This window comes from Phalaenopsis equestris, unplaced genomic scaffold (assembly GCF_001263595.1).
Source record: "Phalaenopsis equestris unplaced genomic scaffold, ASM126359v1 Scaffold000977, whole genome shotgun sequence".
In the NCBI taxonomy this organism is placed as follows: Eukaryota; Viridiplantae; Streptophyta; class Magnoliopsida; order Asparagales; family Orchidaceae; genus Phalaenopsis; species Phalaenopsis equestris.
In genome coordinates, this window is record NW_018165416.1 from 139,576 (window position 1) to 154,727 (window position 15,152).

Sequence of the window (15,152 nt, forward strand, 5' to 3'; positions counted from 1 at the left end):
GGGAAAGAACACAAGGAATAGATGGGGAGGTGGTAGTTTTGTTCCATATAGATCCCACTTGATTCAGTAGAGACTTGGATCGCTCTCCAATCAAACCGGGATTTGTTGCCAGCCGGTTCAATCGACTGGCTCTCTGAGCCCCACGTCAATAAGGCACCAACTTCATTGCGAAAGTTGATGTTAGTTGAACTCAACTAAGTTGTGATTTAGTTTATTTCATTGATATGCTCCACTATAGAAGTGTCTTCTACCATCCCATGTTTAAATAACATTCTAAATAGATATACCTTATTTCTCAACAAAAGCTTCTCGTACATATTTGATAAAGCATTCATCAGTCCAACCATAGTTTTCTCTTGTATTATATTTAAGGAAACATTTTTTTTTTAAATAAATGATTGTTTGTCTAAGAGATTTCATTCTTCTTTTTCATGATTATCATTTTTTCTTCCAAAAGATATGAATGTACCTTATCTTAGTGCCATCTACATCTTCTAGCATGCAGCCATTTAAATTGTCATCATATTTCCATCCTTAGTGACTAGTTCCTTTAGGATTTTAAAGCTTAGGTCTAATATTAATTGTTGGGGAAAACTATGTGCATGAGGGCAATGACAAAGAATGAGAATTAAGTAATAATAATCATATATATATATATATTACCTAGAAAAAGAAAAAAGCAATTTACTTGTTTCAATGAAATTTTGCTTGTATCCAATGCCACTCAAGGGACTTATTCTACTATTTTTGAGATGAATACAAAAATACTAATTGTTATTTCCAAATGGTTCCTTTTCTTCCTTCTATTTGTCAAGTTCCTTTTTCTCCTATTCACAATTTCCCTCTTAATTCCCCTTTCTCGAATCTCTTTTCATTACCAAAACACACTTCATAGAAAAGTAAACCTGCCCATATAGTGTGTGTGTGCCTGCCCATATAGTGTGTGAGTGTGTGTGTGTGTGTGTGTGTGTGTGTGTGTGTGCGCGCGCGCGCGCGTGCGGGCGTGCGCGCGCACTTATAATTTATATAAACTATATTGACACATTTTTTAACAATTATAAAACATGGAATAATCAACTTAAACTTTGATATTGAATATAAAATATGTGTTTTTAAATTATAAATCATAATGCTACACACAAAAATTTATTATTGCTTCAAAGTGCAGAGGGCAAAGTAAAGTGACACTTTTATTAATCAAAACACTTATAATTTATATAAACTAAAAATGTATTGACACATTTTTAACAATTATAAAACATGGAATAATCGACTTAAATTTTGATATTGAATATAAAATGTAAGCAAAGTTTTAGGGTGCACTTGGGGCGACGGTGCGGTGCCGCACAACAGTTTTTCCTGTTTGGTAAAATTGTTTTTTGCCAACATTCTTAAAAAACTGCAACTAAAAACTGTATTTTTCCACCATATCTGGTTACCTGCTGTGGCTACTAAAAAGCTGCGACCTGACTTTTTCAAAAAAAAAAAAAAAATTAACAGCAGTTTCTTCTTCAAACAACTACAACTGCCCCAAACAAACCCTTAGCTTGAAAGCAAACTTTGAGGTTGAACTTACAAATTAAAATTTTAAACAATTTCTAACAGTTTACGGTGATAATTAAAAACTAAAATTGCAGAGAAAACTCTTATAATTCATAAAAACTCTAAGTTTTAAAGCATAAAAAAATAATAAAACCTTGGTTTCATAAACAAGCTAAAAAAATTCAGTAGTCATCATCTTGTCATTCATGAATATAATCTTTTTTTGTTTCATGTAGAAAATTTTCATTTTTAAAATTTTATTCTTCAGCTTTTTCCCGTGTGTCAATTTCACGTTCTCTTTTTTACAATATAGTAGATACAAGTCGATATGAACTAGCTTTCATATACTTAAACTCTTTTTATTTTTTTGTTCAACTAAATTTTACAGATCATCTTCGATTAACTGCATCACTTTGTCTCCGAGTGAGATCTTCATCATCATATTGTTGCTCATGAGTATTTTGTATTTCTCTAATTAACTACTCATAACTTTCCATCAATTGAATTCAAAACAATTGGATTAAGATGATCTCTCAGATTGAATATTTTCTTGAAAGCTTGATTGCATTTGATATAAACTAAATTATTTGTCCTTTTGATCTAGCGGATTTTTTTCACTCAATTTTTTTTAAATGAGTGAAAATCAAAACTAATGCATAAAACGCTTGAGATATTTCTTTGTTTAAAATTGGTGAAGTATCAGTCTGCTAAATAACACTTTAGTTCCTTTCACACCCAACAATACTGTAAGTCAATACTGAGATCTTGACATCAGTTTTTGCAAAGTTGGGGCTAACGGATCATACATATCTCACGCGTACGCTATATTATAAATATAATTTCACTTAAAAATATTTTTATGTATTAAAGACTTAAAATTATCTAGAATATTCAATTAATTATGTTTATCGCTATTATGGATGACTCAGTGGCGAATAAACCTCCAACATGTTTATAAATAAAAAGTTCTTGATCTACGATCATTCTTTTCTTTTGTTTTGCCACTAACATGCTCATAGCTGCATATATTAGTCTTTCATTAATTGTCCATTTGATTACATCTCAAACTTATTCTCTTAAAAAAAAAAACTCTTGGTTAAGAATATTTAGTTTGATGCAATAATTGTCAAAGTTGATACCTCTATCTATCGTCAATAAATAAAAATTTGGTCATATTTTCTGCATCTCTTCCAAATGCACAATGGATTACATTCGTGAATTTGTTTATTGCATTATAAATATAACATATTGTCTGTTGTTTTCACTGTAACATTTTAACCATTTGGCTTTTAACCTTTAAAGTATAAATCACACCATTCTAGAATCTATTCTTGAGGAGGATTTTTTTGCTTTCATTCCTCAAAACTAAATCTAAACTTGCTCCAATCTTCAGAAGCAAACGTGTGTCTTAAATTTGTTTTTTGCTTATATATGCTCATGAGGGTTTGAAAAGATGTTAAAAAAATGAGTGAGAATGGATCTCACCAGTTCTATACTTAGATCAGTTGGTCGGGCATCTGTTTGTCAGTTGTAAGTCCCCTCTGGTTTGGGGTTCATTCCCCTCGGTGGAGGGTGTGGTACTCGAATTGTTAGGCACATTGAGGGTGGCTAGGGCTCGTATAATAGCCTTAGGCCATTTCTTTTATCTATATATATATATATATATATATATTAAAAATATTAGATTTGAGAAAAGAACAACATAATTTTATTGATAGAAGGGGTAGTTAAAACTAATTACAATAGACATAATAATGAAAAACAACAATAACAGAATAAAATAACTAGGAAAGAAAATAAAACAAAAGAGGAAAAACATAATCAAGGAATAAAATCAAATAATAAGTAATAATGACGTAGGGATAGCCGTTATATTCTAATTCTCCCCCCTCAAGTTGATGCATAGATTTCAGTTATGTTTAATTTGGACTTAAAATCATTGAAAACAAGACAAGATAAATTCTTGGTAAAGATGTTTGCTAGTTGACCACTGGAGGGCATATATGAAAAACAAATCTCTCCAGACTCGATCTTTTTCTTATTAAAGGCCTATTGATTGTCACATGTTTGGTACGATCATGCTGGAATGGGTTATGAGCAATGTTGATTTTGGTTTTATTATCACATAATAGCTGTAGCAGGATAGATGTTGACACATGAAATTCACGGAATATGATGCGTAGCCAGAGAGATTCATAAATTCTTAAGGACATGGATCAGAAGTCAGCTTCAACATTGTTTCGGGCAACCACAAACTATTTCATGATTTTACATGTGACAAGATTGCCTCCCAAATGAGCAATACCTCGAGATGGGACGCTTGTCATGAACTGATCTGGCTTAATCAGCATTTGTATAAACAACATAGACCGAGAGGTGTGGCGGGAAATAAACAAACCTGAGTTCGGTGTACCTTTTAAGTAGTGGAGGATTTGGTGGACAACCTGGACGTGGTGCTCGTAGGTTTCATGCATGAATTGACTCACTATTCTAACTGCATGACATATGTCGGGTCGAGAATGAGCCAGGGTAGATGAGTTTTCTTGCAAGACATTGTTAATGAGTTTTATTGAGAGGTACAACGTTGAGAACGTAAGATAATTTTTCATTTGGATTCATGGAAACAACAACAAGTTTGCACAAAAGAAGGTTGTTCTCTATCGAGAGATCAATCAAATATTTGACAAATTCCCTGGGAGACCCGAGCTACTTCCATGCCTAGAATGTACCAGAGGGATCCCAAATTCTTCATCTCGAAGGATGAAGTAAAAATATCTTTTAAGGCCTCCAATGCTGGAAGATCGTTACTTGTAAGAATACTATCTTCAATATACACAATAAGGATAACTACCTGATCATTATAGGAGTGCCGGAAGAAGAGGATATGATCCGATTGAGCGACTAAAACTAAGACCAATGACCACCTTTGTGAATTTGTCAAACTAGGCCCTTAGGGATTGCTTTAGCCCATATAGGGACTGGTAGGCTGCACACTTGTCCTCTGGAGGCATTAAAATCAAAACTTGGGGGGAAAGATATGTACACCTTTTCTATCAGCTCTCCATTCAAGAATGCATTCTTCACAACTAGTTGGAATAATGACCAATCCATATTCACCGCAAGTGACAACAAGACTCGAATAATATTTAATTTACCCACTGGAGCAAATGTCTCCTCATAGTCAACTTCATTGGTCTAGGAGGGTTCGAAATTTGTGAATTAGCGGGGAGGCATGACATTAAGACGACTAGGAGGGTTCAAAATTTGTGAATTTTAGAAGGGACTCTATTTATGAGATACGTGGTAGTGAGAATGACATCGTTCTAAAATCTTTTTAGAATATTGGATTGAAACATAATGGAGCGATCAACATCGAGAAGGTGACAGTTTTTCCTTTCGGGTACTTCATTTTGTTGAGAAGCGTTCGTACATGAGCTATGGTGGAGAACGCCCTTTACTCACCAAGATTTCATCCAAAATAAAGTTGAAAACTCACGGCCATTGTAGGTCTGAAGGACCTGAATAGGAGTTTTGAATTGAATTAAAATGAAGATGCAGAAGTTTTGGAAGGTGACAACAACCTCCGATTTTTTCTTTTAAATGTAGATCTACATAATTCGAATGTGGTCATAAACCAAAGTCAGGAACCAGCATTTATTAGTGTAGCTGGGAGTAACGAGTGCGAGAGGGTCCCCATAGATCACTGTGAATGAGAGAAAAATGAGTGGAATGTGTGTAAGTGTGGGGTGGGTAATGGATCCGATGCTGTTTGACTAACTGACATGTTTGACAATTGAAATTAGAAATATTATTATTAGAAAACATTAAAGGATATAAATTTTTTTAATATTGCAAGCTAGGATGGCCTAAACGACAATGCAACAACATAATGAGACATTCAATGATTTGAGTTAAGCTTTAGCTTCTGAGAGACGTGTTCTCACTCTCCGTGCTCTTCTCTTGGAAGTAGTAGATTCTGGTTACCCTCTTAGCTGTTCCAATCATCTCCCCGATTGATGGTCTTAAAAAACACAACTGTTAGAAGAGAAATTAGCAACACAATCAATATCATTTGTCAATTTGTTGATAGATAACAAGCTATATTGCAATTGTAGAACATATAAAATAGTCTCCAAAGTCAGATCAGTTTAGTACAATTGACCATTTGCCAGCAATGGAACTACAGGAGCCATCGACAATTCTGATGGTATCTTTTCTAGAGCACGAATAGTAAGTCGAGAAAACTTGTGAGCATCTAGTCATGTGATCTATGACACCTGAATCAATAATCCATGAACTAGAGGTGAAATAAGCTGTGAAAGCCATAGGAAGAATATCTTGTCAAAAGTGGCGGGTAAATGGACCCATAGAGACTTGATGGGTTCCAAGTAGCTTGATCAATTGCTCTTTCTGGTTTCTTAAGGATTCAAAGGATTCTGGGATGTTCCGTGTGGGAGTTGGTTGAACTGGGGTAGATTCGGACGTTGCTGTGAAGCCTAGCAGAGGATTTGGCCTAAGGTTTGTATGTCGGTTTACCCCTGAAGTTTCAAGCACTTGTCTCGAGTGTGGTTGGGTTTGATTGTAAACACAAGTGGAGTGACTGGTTTGAGGTGGCATGGACGACGGTAGAGCACGATTTGAGATGATTCCGATTGAGCCAAAAGAAATATGGTTGGGGTTCCGAGACATGATGGATTTGTAACTCACCGGTTGATGGAAAGCTGCAAGAAAGCTGCTGGAAAGATTGAGTAAGTTTGGGAGCTGGACTACAGAAAATTTTGGAGCCGTACTGTAGAAAATCTGAGAAGCAGGAGCCAAACCCAGCGAGAAGGATCAACAGGGATGGCAGAAGAGAAAGTTTGCAGAGAAGGGCTGCGGTAGTGCTTTCCTGTGGAAGGGTTGGGATCTGCTGCTGAAGAGATCTGCGGTTGATGGGTATCAACAGGGAACTACAGAGGAAGCCTTATTTGAGGAGAACGTTGCACATGTCTTTTTTGATCTGGAGAACACAAACCAGGAGCTAAAGAGTGATTTGAAGGATCTTTTCATAAATTCAGCTGTTCAGGTTGTTATTTCTGGAAACCGCTTGCAGGTTGCTGATACAGTGGCAAAAAGGTACAGAAACGGGAATAATGGCAACTGCAGGTAGCAGAAAACAGCGGCAAAAAAGAACAGAGACAACTTTGAACAGCGGCAAAAAGGAACACCACGCTGAACAGCGGCAGGTCGGTCTCAACTGGAGAATATCAAGGCCTGGCTGCTATATACGGGAGATAATTCTTACTGGTCTGGCTGCTATATTGATACCAAGGGCCTGGCTGGGAGAGTTTCCAGGGGGAACACCAGGGAAATTCTTACAGCAGGAAGAGTCGGTTGCAGGGGAAAAGACTGCAGGAAGAGTCGGCGGTTAGTGTTGAATTCTTGGCTTTGATATCATGTTAGATTTGAGGAAGCAACAGTATAGTTTTATTAATAGAAAGAGGGGTATTTAAACCCAATTACAGGAGGCATAATAATGGAAAGCAATAAAAACAGATTAAAATAATTAGGAAAGAAAATAAAACAGAATAAAATAAAAGCGGAAAAACATAATCTAGGAATAAAATCAAATAATAAGTAATAATGATATAGGGATAGCCGTTTTATTCTAATAAAAAATATAAATTACCAATATGTAAGTATATAGCTCGGTTGATTATCTTTCTTTGCATGAAGCACAATTTTTTTTCAATCTGTTCAATTTATGCATTTAAGAGTTTAAGGAACTTCGTTTTAGTTTTTGATTATCCATTTACATATATCAACTCTAACAATATAGTGCTTGATAATGAATTAACAAAAAAATCAATTTAGACCGCTTTCTACAATTAATCTACCAATCAGACGTAAGCGTAATCTCTCTCTTGCCAAAATTTATTTGTGATTTTTCATATCCTTCATTTTTGCTTGCAATTCTTTTTCAAGTAAATGAACTCTCAATTCATGATAGGACGGTTGCCTAATTTTTTATCTCATATGATCACAATTCATCAATTTTCTTATTTATATATTTTTTATTCCAATTTGTTCATATCCTTCTTTTTGGTAATCTCTTTTTTTGGTTCTTTAAAAAGGAAATGGTTCATTGAACTTTTCATTGTAACTGTATTGCTGCTCCTTAATCCAAAAATCTATTCAAATGTTCTCTTTCCATAGTGCAAGGACAATTGAGTATTTGATTCTTAAAAAAATGTCAACCACTCTTTAATTATGTTCCATACATATAGTCAGTTTTAATTTATTTAGTAGTCCTTGTAAAGCAAATTCTTTCCTTAAATCTTAAAGTACTTTCTTATATGTAATAACTCTTTTAGATGCATCAGAAGGATTGATGAGATGCTCCTTAGCCCAAGATATACTTGCATTTGACTATTTACCATAATAAATATGTCTGTCGCAAATGGTTCTTGACTCGGATTTTAACTTTGTATTTCGAAGTTGAAACTTTTTTTCTCATTTGAGTTGGCCGTACCTAAATTTTTTTTGCTCTAAAATAAATTTTCGAAAAATATAGAAACAACAGAGAATAACTTCATTGCTATGTTCAGCTTTAGCTTTTCTCTTACGTGACTTAAAAGTGTCATTTTAAAACAATAATAACAGTTAAAGTAAAATGCACATTAAATTTTAATGATCTTGAACTTGATTTCTTAAGTTAAAAAAAAAAAAAAGGTTATAATGAGAATGTTACCTTACAGGCTTACACATTACATGGAATTAAAGCAAAAGCGCACTTGCGAATTTTCCCCATAAACTAAGCGAATCATCTAATGCAAATAAACTTCATTTTATTTGCCTTATTTAATATTCCTTTTAAAAATAAGATATAGCCTTACATATATCAAGTAGAAGGCATTGAATTGTAACTGTAGCCTGAAATCAAAGAATTTTATATGCCCCATACATTATAAAGCATGATATGTATATTATATATATAAGGTTATATTTCCACACGAATTATTAAAATTGAAAATTAGATACTAAGAACTGCAACAATAGCTTGAATGAACAACAAAAGAACTGTTATATGAACTACACTTAAATTGAAGTGTTCATTTTATTTTTTGTGTACATTTTAATCACTATGGAATTTAAAAATTATTATTTTTTATGTGAACACTATATTTGATCATCATAAAAACTATGAACAATATCACAATATTGGCCAGCATCAACCTATGATTCTTTGTGGATAATTAATTATCATTTTTTTCTTTTTCTTTTTATTGTCCTCTTAAATAAAAAGTTCTTTTGCATTATCTTGAGTGGATTCGAAAAGTTAACCATGCTTAAACACTTGGGTTTGAGGTGTAACTTGAAGGGAACCATTCCAGCTGAAGTGGAGAAATTGAGTCATATCTACAGATTCTTCTTCTGCATGATCGAACTAGTGCTCCATTGTGGAGATGGTGGTGTTTCTGTATGTTTGTGGCTTCATGCGCTCTTCGTCATGTAGCTTAGTCTCTGCTCAATGGTCGCGGTTTCATCTACTGCTTGCGTGGTTTTGTCCCTGCTCAGCTACTGGTTCGTCTCCGCTCCAGTGCGGAATTGTTTGCTTGTTTGGCCTAGTATTAGGGCACCCCATATTGTTCTGTAATATCTGCTAACCTTATTTGGTACCCCGCTCCCGATCCGCTCGAAAGCCCATGCCTGCTCTTGCTTCTGCTACCAAGCTAAAAGATTTTTTATGCGTGCTCACTAGTGCGCTTCTCAAGCGAAGAACATGCTTTGCGATTCTTTATGTGAAAAGCGCGCTTTGAACAACATTTTTTTAAAACGTTGAGTAACCAGAACCTCCTCTCCCAAATTTGTCCTCACTGCCATCAAAAATCACTTTGCATCAATTGGGAGCTTACATTGGTTGGTTTTTGTTCCAAGTATTGCCAATCTTTTATGAATCTTGCTTGATCTTGTTAGATTCCTCCAATACTTGTGGGAGCCACAAACTACATGATTCACGTAATCCCACTTGAATCTGTAACCTCGATATTACTTGTGAATGCAAATTAAAAGGATATCAGAGTAGGGCTAGATACACTGTTACTTAAAATATGCCAATTGTTTGATATTTCTACTTCAACATTTTTTTTTTGCTCATCCGATATGAAACTAAACTCAATGCTCTTAAGTGTCATAACACCAATGTCATATTCTACTTCATGTAAATGTATTTTGCTTACAGCTAGATATTGGTGAATGCCAATTGTTTGATTTTTTTGCATTAACTTTTTTTTTTTTTTGCTTATCGGATATGAAACTAAACTCAATACTCTTTTGTGTCATAACAACAATGTCATATTCTACTTCATGTAAGTGTATTATGCTTAAATTCTTAGGCCTTATTCTTTTCTTTAGACTAGATATTTAACCAATTGAATTCTGCAGGGACCTGCCTCAAGCATTACTTTGTTGATTTATTCAGATTCATTTTCCTATATTTTTGGTATTGGTCCCTTTTTTATGCAGTCTTCTGATAAATTTTGAACTGTGAACTTCAGTTGACCATAGGATCTTAATTTTTAAATTTATTTGCATTTTTTTTATCACCGAATTCAAGCTATACTTCAGGTGAAGTATGTAAACATGATCAAAGAAAGAGTCCTGGTTTAAATATTCGCTGACATATATTATTGGTGTTTTATTGTCTGTCCAATTTTCAGTTTAAGCTGCTTATCAATGCAGTGAAATAATATATGCCACTGATATTGCGGTTTTCATTTTTTTTTCTTCATTTTTGAGTTACATGTTCCTTGTATGCGATCTTTCCGACGGCATTTTGAATTCTCTAATTGAGATTTCACATTTACCTATGATACCTTATGCTTTATCCTTCTCCATAGGTATGAATCAAGCTGGACTAGCTGAATGTATCGTCCGAGCTGTTAATGCATGCCATCCTTATCTTCATCCTGTACTCTTTGAGAAGTAATTCCCATTGATGTAAATCTCAGAATGATGTGTATTGCTATGTAACTTCCTTTTCTCTTCGCTTTTCTTTAAATAACTTATAAATCTTTTTTTTTTTTTTTTCAGCATTATCTTGACTGGTGGAAGCACATTGTTTCCTCGACTTGCAGAAAGGCTGTAAGATGATTGATGACTATAGTTCAACTGTTCATTACATTTTTTTTTTTCTAAAACTCATGCGCACTCATGTGTATGCATGGCTTTGAACTTAGATGTTGTATGTATGATCGAAAGTCCATAGATCTTATTTAGAGAGGGTACGGCATATGAACGGAGAGAGCTCGCTGCCCTAGTTAGTTTGGCTAAATCAGTTTGACCGATCGACTCAATCACAGAGTTTTTGGCAATAACTCACCTATGGTGGTCAACATGTAGATGCCTAACCAGACTAAGGCAGCTTGATAACTCGCCAAGGAAGCTCAACTCCTCCCATGACAAACTTTGCCTAACTACTCCTGAGATCAACTCGCCTAAGAAGATCAACTTGTCCCACGACTGAGTTGAGTGATAGATGCATCACTAGTAAGTTTTGCTCGTGGAAAGACATTTTTTATAAGAAATAATTATTCATGCATGGGGGGCCAGGATAATATTAAGTATAATACCCCTGCCAGAAGAGGGACAAGAGAGATAGATCAAAGATTTCTCGGGACACCGAGTTTAATGAATATTTAATTTGTGACGCTTAAGTTTACCCTCCTATAAATAGGGTGATTAATGTAATGCAAAGGGTGGAATTTCTAGATGTTAAAGAAGCTCATTTTTCTCATTTATTCCCTATTTTTTCTTAAGCTCAAGCTTTTTCTTATTTCAACGTATTTTCTTGGTGGTGTGGATTTACAAACAAATCATGATTGAACATTTTGGAAGATGCGGCGAGCTTAGATCATGCCACATACAAGAATATGAGTCACACGAGGAACATACCCAAATAATAGGGAAATCACTAGCAACATGAACTATATTAGAGAATTTGTTACAATAAATCAATGAATTAAAAGAAAATATGATAACAGTGATACTAGAAATGCTCCAACAAACACTAAGGCAAAGCACATGGGAATAAGTACTCCCTCCAGAATTAACAACATACCAGAGAACAATACTCGTGTTTGGTAGGAGAAGGAACTCATACCTTGCTCTAGTTGAGGATGATACGTACCTTATTGACAACGCTAGTTCAACCTCCTCAGAGTACGAAGGGGATAGAAGGCAAATTGGAATCCCATGATAATATCAACTAGAGAATGCTTTCTCCAAAGATATTACCAAGGAGGAGGCCTTAATGATATTTAAGATTCTATTATTGGAATCTTATCGAGGTAGATCTGACTCTTCTAACCACATTGCTTCATTTGAATCAACAGCGTGCTTGCTTAGAATAAATGACGCTTTAAATTTCATTTATTCTTCGTAACTCTAAAGGAGTTGCCACTCAGGTGGTTTAGCAATTTGCTTTTAGGAGTGATAACCATCTATGCGGATTTCAAGTGCATATTTGTTGCATAATTTGCTAGCGTGGAGAAGCCATGAAAGAGCTCGTAGGCCTTAGAAGAGCCAGGGAAATTTTTGTGAACCTTTGTTACTCATTTTCAGAGGGAGATACTAGAGGTTAGAGACATTAAATTTGTCATAACACACAACGCTCGCCTGGAGGCCGATATAAGGCACTTTCTATTATACTTTTGGCTGCAATGTCTAAAACTTTAGCCGAGTTTCTAGAATCGACCAACAATCACAGTTTTGTTAATGAATATAACTCTCCTCCCCAAATCAATGGAGCGAGGTACTAGGAGATACATCTATTGAAGAAGAGTTGGTCAGGTTGGTGTGGAAGGAAGTCACCCCATGGGGCTTGTTTTAAGAAGCATTGACACTTTCCATTTTGGGAAAGAGCACATTTTTGAGTGTTGAAGTCATCTAGAAAAGGGTCAGTTCAATAAGAGGAGAGTCGAGTTGATAATTATAGCAGGTGGAGAGGAGGTTGCTACTACCCATCCACCAACTACTTCAAGAAAATATATTCTGAGTCTCAATAGCCAAGATTGCCTAGAATAATGAATACTTATTAAAATTGATGCTAATGAAGGCTAGGGTCATTTTCGTGACCTACAAAGATATATAATGACTTTTGTTATAATACTGAAGAGTAAATACATCTACGTAACATGATTGAAGAGTTAATCTAAGCTGAAAATTTTAATAAGTTTGTCGTATCAGGGGTTATTACTTAGAGACAAGGGAATGCACATGTTGAGGAAACCTACAATGAATTTATCTGGGCTTAGGCAATCCAAGTAGCGGGCGTAGTCTTGACCATCCTCAGTGGGGACGGGTCAGAAGCCTCTCCAATCAAGGCTTAAAAGACTTCACTTAAGAGAGATTTGTTTTACGAACTCATCCCGACGCCGGTTAATTATTAATCCTATTATTGCATTTATTGATAATGACTTGCCCACCAAGGCGAACCCATACAACAATGCAATTGTGGTCATCGTGTTGATTACAACCTGGTAGACAATATTCTCATAAACACAGGAAGCTTTGTAATATCATCTTCAAAATGTCTATATGATAAAATGGACTTGGGATCTTCACACTTTGTCCTGACCTTTGGACTTTTGTTGAGCTTCTTAGGAGAAAGAATGAAGCCGCGGGATTCATCTCACTACCAGCTACTTGGGGAGAAAAGGACAAGTAAATTCACAACAATGGTCAACTTCATTATAGCCGACTCCCCAATAACCTATAACGTGATTTTTGGCCACCCTCTGATCACCTTTGAAAATGTCATTTCAACATACCACATTGAGGTTAAGTTCCTAGGTGGAGTTGATAATTGTACGGAAAGACTAAGAACAATCTCACACTTGCTATCTGCAAATAGTAAGAAGTGTGTTTTAGGAGATATTATAGCTCAACACATATATAGAATGTGATCTGGAAACAAATGAATTCATACGAGAAGTTGTCGCTGTCGAGGGAGATCCATGTAAAATGTTCCGACTTACTACTATTTTCGATGTACTATGAAAGGATGAATTGATCGTTATCCTCCGTGAGTACCAAGATGTATTCACCTAGTCAGTTAAAGAGATGTCAGGAGTCGACATCGAGGTCGCTTGTCATAGGCTCGACATAGATCCAAAGCTTGACTTATTTATTGATTGGTTTAGTTATGTTTGAGATAATCTTTTTATGGTATAAGTACCGTTCTAGTGCAGAAGGCTTGGATTGTCTTGTACATTTCAACTCTGACAAATTGCCATTATCTAACCATGCATTAGATTCTACATATGTGATTCCTTAAGTGATCAGGTTACAATTAATTTATGTTGGTGTTAAAGTATTGAAAGCTTGTCTTATGGGTTTCAATTAATTGATCACATGATATTACAAATGTATTTTGAAGAAAGTTCAAATTATTTTCATAGACGAATTCTATGAGTTTGCTTCATAAAGTTTCAAATCAATAAAATAAAAAAATAATTGTAAAAGAAAATCTCATTTCATTATAAGTGAATAAGTGAGTTACAATAAAATTTGTCAAAACAACTGAAAACCGCTCTCAGTCTGGCTCAATCTCTCATTCAGAGTTTGGTTCCTTCATTTCCTTGAACTTATCCATATTTGACCACTTTGGAGGGGGAATTTGTTTTATGGTTAAGTCGTTCAAACAAAAGTTCATTCCTTCAATATGCTTATCCACAAGACTTTCTTCTATATGGAGGTCTTTTACAACAACTCCATGAACTTTTCAGGGGTCTGCATGGTACACACTCTCATGAACTACTTCATCTCTCCCTCGAGCTCGGAGCATTTGGTCTTTAATCTTGAACACTCCTCTAATGAGTTAATTGGTTGCTGACGTGCATCCGCCAAGTCGGTCGTTGTAGTTACGGTTAAGTTTCATCCTCTTATTTCATCGTAGCATTTGGCGAAGGCCTTGCGTTGCTCTTCAATGCGGATTTTATCAACCTCAGCTTTGTTCTTTGCTATCCACTTATTTTATCTTTTTAATGGGCGAGGTCTCTCGCTGCCCTCCTTTAATGAAAACTACATGTTGCTGCTTGTATCCACATGGCAGCAAACAACTGAGATTTTCAATTAATCCCTTGAATCATCTTCTTTGGGAAAGATGAATTGACGACTTGTATGAGTGTTGACCTCATTTTTAGTGAGGTCTAGTCTTCCTCTTAGGGTTTAGGATCTAGCCTTAGCGACCTCCCTTGACTATCTTAGAACCTTAGAAGTGGTGCCCGCCTCGTTTTAATTCGACCTATTTTCGTCCTCTTTTGTGGTTCCAAGTGTGTGGTATCAACTTCTAGCATTTAGAAGGGTGAAACCAACATGAGGAAACCCAAAAGGGATCCCTATAGGACCTTTTGAGCCTTAGGGTGGCCTTCTGCACAATTCGCACTCCCGCGCGCGTCCGATCGCCGCAATTCGCATCGCCTGCATTGCTACTTGTCGAATGCTCGATTAAACCACTTGGGACGATCGATCGCGGGTCGAAATTATGTGAAATTTGAATTTCGACGCGTTTTGACCCGATTGTCGACGACGTCGTCCGAGCGACCCCGGATGACGAAACGGACTACGCC

At 35.7% G+C, this 15,152-nt stretch overlaps 1 protein-coding gene across 2 annotated transcripts in view; it reads left to right on the forward strand.

Moving 5' to 3' along the window:
• The window catches only part of LOC110032585 (actin-related protein 6), a 38,720-nt gene that overhangs the window by 12,604 nt on the left and 10,964 nt on the right, over window positions 1–15,152 (forward strand). The window contains exons 4-5 of one of the 2 annotated variants that reach the window (XR_002294864.1): window positions 10,422–10,521; window positions 10,615–10,665. Coding sequence is in view for 1 of the 2 variants with exons in the window: in XM_020736255.1 (XP_020591914.1) it covers window positions 10,422–10,506; window positions 10,615–10,665 (136 nt within the window). In the remaining variant the exon portion in view is untranslated. The remainder of the gene's footprint in view (window positions 1–10,421; window positions 10,522–10,614; window positions 10,666–15,152) is intronic. The other variant, XM_020736255.1, reaches the window with a different exon arrangement.